The 7,397-nt window shown below is 37.2% G+C and overlaps 1 protein-coding gene across 1 annotated transcript in view; it reads right to left on the bottom strand.

The window, feature by feature from the left end:
* Positions 1-788: 788 nt before the first annotated feature.
* LOC138709628 (uncharacterized) overlaps positions 789-7,397 on the bottom strand; it is a 539,469-nt gene continuing 532,860 nt past the window's right edge. The window contains exons 4-5 of the mRNA XM_069840532.1: positions 5,895-6,063; positions 789-2,697 (exon numbers count right to left, since the gene is read on the bottom strand). Of these exons, the coding sequence (XP_069696633.1) occupies positions 990-2,697; positions 5,895-6,063 (1,877 nt within the window). The 3' untranslated portion in view covers positions 789-989. The remainder of the gene's footprint in view (positions 2,698-5,894; positions 6,064-7,397) is intronic.

Below are 7,397 nucleotides of genomic sequence, written 5' to 3' on the forward strand. Positions count from 1 at the left end.
GAAATATCAGTCAAGAGAGCAATTCTCACATTGGTTTCTTAATTGCGTCTAAGATAATTGCAATTGACGTCATTGATTACTTCATCAGAAAAATAATTACATTCATATACTGTCTTCGGGATATCTACAGAAAAAGAGGAAAGGGTTAGGAACACATGGAAAATCGTTTAAAATCATTGTGACAAGATATTTACTAAAGTTTAAATATGCATTTCATATAAAGACAGCTAGTTGCAACTTAGAACTAACTGACATTCAAATTAGAAATTAAATTTAAATAATCTTATAATCTCTTCTTTCAATTGTTTTCTTTAAATATGTACCCGCTTATCTGGTAAATAATAGCACGAACTGTTTTGTATAAGTTCGTATCATTTAACTTATGTGAAAATTACAAATATTTTGGCACGAATCTGTGGAATAGTGGCATCATATTAAAGAGGATGTACTATATACATGTCAAACGAGTGAGACTCAAGAAATACGTAACAATTCAAGATGTCACATATTCTATTCGTACGTATTGTTGAACTGTTTCAGAAAAAAAAAGGATAGACTATTTGATTTTAATACAAATGATTATTGCGGAAATATATAAAAATATTAATTAAGTATGTATTTTCTTCAAGATAAATATGGAGTGTTGCTCTGAAATGCTCTATAATAATTACCTTCTTTCATAACTTTTAACTATGCATACATTCGCATAAAAGTATATATCCTTGAAGTTTTAAATATTTTAATAATATTTTCATTGAAAACATATTTACAAATTAGGGCCTACCTGCTACAAAAAAAATCGTTTCAGTGTAGACTTTCTTGACTTTCCACGTGTTCCACCAATATTTTACTAGAGAAGTAATTATTTATCACTTCCATTTCAACATGATAAAGAATAACTAGGTTGGAATATTTATGTATGTATAGCTATACATTGTTGTACTAATAAAATGGAACGCAAGTTTTTATCCTTTTTCTGTGTTTCAATATTAATGGCTTGTCGAACTCTGCGTGCTGTGTGCAAGGTCTGTTGAACCATCTGTGCAGCCGCTGCAGGCTCGTTCGTTATGGCCGTTGGTTGAATTATTCGCAGATCTAGATCGCTTTTTCATTGTCCAGAAGTCGCCAAATCCTCTATTAAAAGTATCTCCATAAAATCCGGATGAATCCATTTCCGGTTTTCTTTTCTTCATTGGCCAGAATTCTCCAAATCCTCTATTAAAAGTATCTCCGTGAAAACCATAAGAATCCATTTCTGGTTTACGTTTCTTCATAGGCCAAAAATCTCCAAATCCACTATTAAACGTATCTCCATGAAATCCAGAAGCATCCATTTCAGGTCTTCGTTTCTTCATTGTCCAAAAGTCTCCAAAACCGTTCCGAAATGTGTCACCATGGAAGCCTGCAGAATCCATTTCTGGTCTCCGTTTCTTCATAGTCCAAAAATCTCCGAAACCACCTTTGAAAAGATCTCCATGAAAACCAGAGGAGTCCATTTCTGGCTTACGTTTCTTCATTGTCCAAAAGTCTCCAAAACCGTTCCTAAACGTGTCGCCATGGAAACCTGAAGAGTCCATTTCTGGTCTCCTTTTTTTCATAGTCCAGAAATCTCCGAAGCCATTGCGAAAAGTGTCACCGTGGAATCCCGAAGCATCCATCTCTGGTTTTCTCTTCATTGGCCAGAACTCTCCAAAGCCATTACGGAAGGTGTCTCCGTGAAAACCAGAGGAATCCATTTCTGGTTTTCTTTTTTTCATTGTCCAGAATTCTCCAAAACCGTTGCGAAATGTATCACCATGAAAACCAGAGGAATCCATTTCAGGCTTTCTTTTCTTCATAGTCCAAAAGTCTCCAAAGCCACTATTGAAGGTATCCCCGTGAAAACCGGAAGAATCCATTTCTGGTCTCCTCTTCTTCATGGTCCAGAAATCTCCAAAGCCACTATTAAACGTGTCTCCGTGAAAACCGGAAGAATCCATTTCCGGTCTCCTCTTCTTCATGGTCCAGAAATCTCCAAATCCATTACGGAAAGTATCACCATGGAAGCCAGACGCATCCATTTCAGGACGCCTCTTGTGTTCCATACGGCCAAGAGGGCTTTCATCCTTTTCTGTTTCTGTATTTCTTTTCATTGTCCAGAAGTCTCCAAATCCATGGGTGAAGGTATCTCCATGGAAGCCGGAAGAACCCATTTCTGGTTTCCGTTTAGATGTCTGGATAGCACTGTCATCAGCGCTATCTCCTATTTCGCTCTTTTTCATTGTGGAGAAGTCTCCAAATCCACTAGTAAAAGTGTCCCCATGAAACCCTGAAGGTCCCATTCCAAGTCTTCGTTTGTGCTGGGTCCAGTAATCATTGAGGTTATATTGCCCTGAAGAATTTTGGTCTCCTTTTTTCTTCATCGTCCAGAAGTCCCCGAATCCTCCGTGGAAGGTGTCCCCATGGAAGCCGGAACTGTCCTTCTCGGGCCGTCTCTTGTCAGCTGCGTCGTTCATATCGACGCTGGAAGTATCTCTTCGGTATTTCGATGCGGACTCATGCTGCTCCTTTTGCTCATCGAATTGATTTTCTTTCATCTTGTGTGTTTCAGTCGGAGTATGAGTTCCACCAGTCTCCCTTTTCTTGCGTTGTATTGGGGTGAAGTTACTTACATATTTCTGTAGTATTGCATCCGCAGCGTCAGGCGAAGAATGTCTCCTAGAAAGCATAAAATAAATTAATGTAAGCAGTAGTAAAATTGTATATGAAGAAGATATGTCTGTATTATTCGTACAATGCAGGCTCTCTATAGAATCACCCCAGGCATTATATGAAATATCTTGCAACCTAATTCAAAAGTTGACATGTATTTTGATGTCATTATCTTTCTAGTATCTTATGACATCTCCAACCATTATTTAGTAAAATACGTAGTCACTTTATAAAAATCTGGCATTATTTAAATCATTTATGTGATGCTGGAGAAAAACAATTGTCTTATGCTAGAATTAACTCCTTAGGCGCCGGCCAGCGATTCTAATCAGTCAGTGCAAAAAATGCCACGGGTTATTCTACTGGACAGGACTTTTTATTTGATTGTGAAATTTTTGTGCGTACTGTATCGAAACTAAAACAGATTTTTAAGAAGTCATTTTGAATTAGAAAGTACCTACGAACTGAACCTAATTTTTCCCGCGTTACATCTTGAAATTTGTGACGATAAAATTTTGTTTACAATATATGCATTTTCAACAAAAGTGGCATGACAATTTTCGTAATTAGAGTACTGTACTCGTGAACTGACATTGAAAGGGTTAATACAGAACACCTTATAGGGGAGAGTTGGGTAGTATCGGACATCGGGTAATATCGGACAGTGATGTTTCTTTCATCTACCACCAGATGGTAGTACCTAAGTGACATGGTTACGTTTCTGTATGCGACATCTGACCACTGCTTTCAGTTGAAATCATTCGCCCGACGAGTACACTTTGCAGATGCCATTTTGTGTTTGTGTGGTTTAGTTTCTCTGCATCGACTTAAGTTTGGTAGTCTACCTTTCTCGCACTTTAAGTATTGATACAATATATCTTAAATACAGTGTAAAGTTACTCTTAAATAATAGATTGGTGTATTAGTTACAATGAAAATTATTATATAGTTTAAATTTGGGTGCCAATATAATGACGGTGTAATTCGGGTAGTATCGGACAGAACTTTATCGCGTACTATCGGACAATTTTTAAAAAACATATTGGGTCCCCCTCCTCATACAACGCATAGGCTTCAACCATTAGACAGAAGAGTTATGAAGTCCTTCAAGGATGCCTATAATGAAGCTTGCTCTGGATGGATGCCCAGAAATCCTTTCTCAAGAATTATTGATTATAAAGTCGCAGAACTGGTCAACTTTGGTTTTTCACGGATATGCCGCATGGATTAGCAATAAAAGGGTTTGAATGTGCTGACATTCATCAACTGAAACATTTTCACCGACTTAGGCTACATGCCATCTGAAGGGTCTTGATATTCCTGATGTTTTCTTGAAGAGTCCAGGAATGGTGGATCTAAAGGTCCTGAGACAACTGTAGAGGACATTCCTCAGCCTCCAGAAGTACAAGAAGCTTCAGCATTTAAGCCAGAACCTACTTTGTGCACTGCCAAGCAGTCCACTTCTTTCCAGCTGTTCCCAATCTCAAGTTCAAAACAATCATCTTTTGGATTTATAACACATGCTTCATGCTCGAAATCACCCAATTAGCATCTTGATCCAGCATCAACGTCAACGTCAAAATGTCGCTCAAACACACTACCTCTGACTCCCTATTTTAGTCGCATCATTAAACAGATTTCACCAATTGCAGAAGCTGCTCAACGAGTACTTAATGTGAGAAGGAGACGAGCTGCCAGAAGTGGGCTACTCTCATCAAGCCCTTAACAAAACTCAGCTGGAATAGATACAGGTTTTGAAGAATGGAAAAAGAAAGGGTTAATGCAAGACAGCACAAATGAAAGAGCTAACAAGTCGAAACAAGAACTAAAACCATGGACGGAAAACATTTTGAAGGGGAAACAGAATGCATCATTTGTGGTGAACCTTCCAGGAAAGCTGGATCAAGTGTGACTTCTGTCAGGGTTTGGCACATGAGAACTATGCTTACACCGAATGAACTAGAGTATTTTACAAATGTGATTGGTATTAAATAACAGAAAAAAATACAAAAGTGAATTGGTTTTGACTTTTCTAACCACAGATAATAAAAAGTAACAATGTTTAGGTTGTGTCCGGTACTAGCCGACACTCTTCTTGATTTCACTATTTTAGAACATTACTCTGAATTTAAATTTCATATGTTAAAGTTACCATTGCATAATTTTGTTATTCACTTTTAGTAAAAATAAGTATGCTCTTCTTATGGTATATTAATTATTCAATTCAAAATTAATTGTAGGCCATAAATCCAATCAATCCTTAACTGTCCGATACTACCCAACTCGCCTCTACATTACAAACTTGTAGATTAATGAATTGTTGTTGTTGCTTAGTCAACTGTCCGAAGACAGACCAAGAAGGCACCACTTATGAGGCAACTAGGCTAGGAGATAATGGGGTAGAGTAGCCAGTTCCTTTCCCCCTCCATTGCATACATCATCGACTAGCTACATATACACTAGTCAGATTCAGATGCATACAAACAATTGTTCTTCCTCTCACACATATCGTCAAGTGAGATGCACTGTCCGATGAAAGACGTAGCCTACATGTCGGCCAGAACCATAATCAGAGAATGTTAATGCAATATTAGGATGTATTTTATCCATTTACATGCATTTCACAAAAGTTTATTATTTATCTTTCTTTTAAAGTTATTTTACAACTATTTATTTATCATCATCAACACAATCACGATCATTATCGATAACACGGTACATAAGAAAGAAAACTTTCTGAACTAAAAGAATTTTGGGCTGTGTTTTTAAAGCTGCTAGTGAAATAGACAGATCAGATAATATCAAAGATTGAATGTGTCTTCTTCTTCAGATGAGTAAAGGAAACACAAGCGAGTGGACAGCAGAAAGTAGGAGATTTCTTGATGGGCTAAAGTACGGTATGACTTTTTCCACTTAGCAGAAGTGAACGATCATCCAATCAATAGGGAGTAACGTGTGGCTAGCACGATGATCCCCATAGGCGTTACAGCAGGTTCACTGTACCCAAATCCATCATGATGCTGGGTGGGCATCGGTCTAATACACAGGCCGAAATATCATGAGATAATATATTTCCCCCATGGAGACTCGAACCAGAGCTAGTCCAAGGCATGGCCAGACACAGAAACCGTTACTTAACGGTAATGATTACTATCGACAAAAATGATAGCCTATACTACAGCCTAAATTACATTGTGACTTACGTGTTTGCTCTCTTTACGGGATGGAAACTGCCGAAATCTCGATTGAACACGTCATCATGAAACCCACGAGAGTTGATTCCTAGTGGATCCCTCTTCTGCCGTCTCCAAGGAGGATAGTAGTCTCCAAGGCCATCGAACACCGACTCGTGAAATCCACGGGCGTCTATTTCTGCAAATGAACGTACCATACAGCTCTAAAAATAACTCGTTTTTTTTTGCACTAGTTCCACAAATTCAATAATGCTCTGAAATCTATAGCAACATTTTAATGTCATCACCATCATCGTCGTCGTTATCATCATCATCATCATCATCATCATCATCATCATCATCATCATCATCATCATCATCATCATCATCAGCCAAATATTGATTAAGCACAAACAATCTTGTTCCGTTCTCATGAAGGATTAAACTGTTCAAACCAACTTATTACTGTAGCAACTACAATAAATGATAAATTCAGTCTCTTTTTTGAAATTAAATTGGAGAATTTCAAAGAGCGCTGGCGATATTAGTCTGTAAAATTGTATCAGCTTCTTTTGTTTCTGGCTAAGTGGAAGAGAAGGCCTGATTGCCTTAACTTCTCCAGAATAAATAAATATACATTATTATTATTATTATTATTATTATTATTATTATTATTATTATTATCATCTCCTTTCAGGTCACTAAATCTATAATATTTGAAAGATACAATTTTTTTTGCCGCTTTATCACAGTTATCAATTTTCGAGCTTCAAAACATTAAAAATATTTTTCGTGACTTTTTTGTAGAAATTTCTTGTCCAGTTCATGGAAGACTGCAATTTTCATTATTCTATAGCCATTTTTTTCAGTCAAATATATTGTGAAAAGTTGTTTTTTCCATAAAAATTCATACCGCATAGAAGTTTACTGAGACAACACTGCCTCTATAGTCTCACCACAATAAATTCTAAGTTCATACAATCCATGAATCGGGGTTGTTTTCATGCTACCCGTAAATTATCATGCATTACGCCGAGATGAGCTTATGTGGGACCCACTTCTTAATTCACGAAAATGATGACAATATTTTCTTAGAGAATTTCTGTCGTAGAGCTAGAGCATTTTCTTCTTCTTCTTCTTCTTCTTCTTCTTCTTCTTCTTCTTCTTCTTCTTCTTCTGTCTCCAGTTCCAGTCAGCTTATTAAGTTGTACCAGTTACGCCACAAGCTAGCAACAGGGCAAAGAACTTAGCCCTGAAGATGATAATGACAGTTTCGATCAGTAGGTTTTCCACATCGGAGTTCCAGATCAAAATTCGGATATTTTGAAATGGAATTTGTGGAGGACAATGGTGGTGATGAAATAGATTTCTCGGATTAAGTCCGTCTTTACTGTTACGATTTCATCAATTCTCCTCCATCCATTGAAAGCATTACGAAAAAACAACACCTCTATGGGGTCAAATACATGAGAACATTTATTCCAGAATTTACGCTTAGTTTTTTCACACCAGGACATGTGTTGGGTTTCTGCC

This window comes from Periplaneta americana, chromosome 11, assembly GCF_040183065.1.
Source record: "Periplaneta americana isolate PAMFEO1 chromosome 11, P.americana_PAMFEO1_priV1, whole genome shotgun sequence".
In the NCBI taxonomy this organism is placed as follows: Eukaryota; Metazoa; Arthropoda; class Insecta; order Blattodea; family Blattidae; genus Periplaneta; species Periplaneta americana.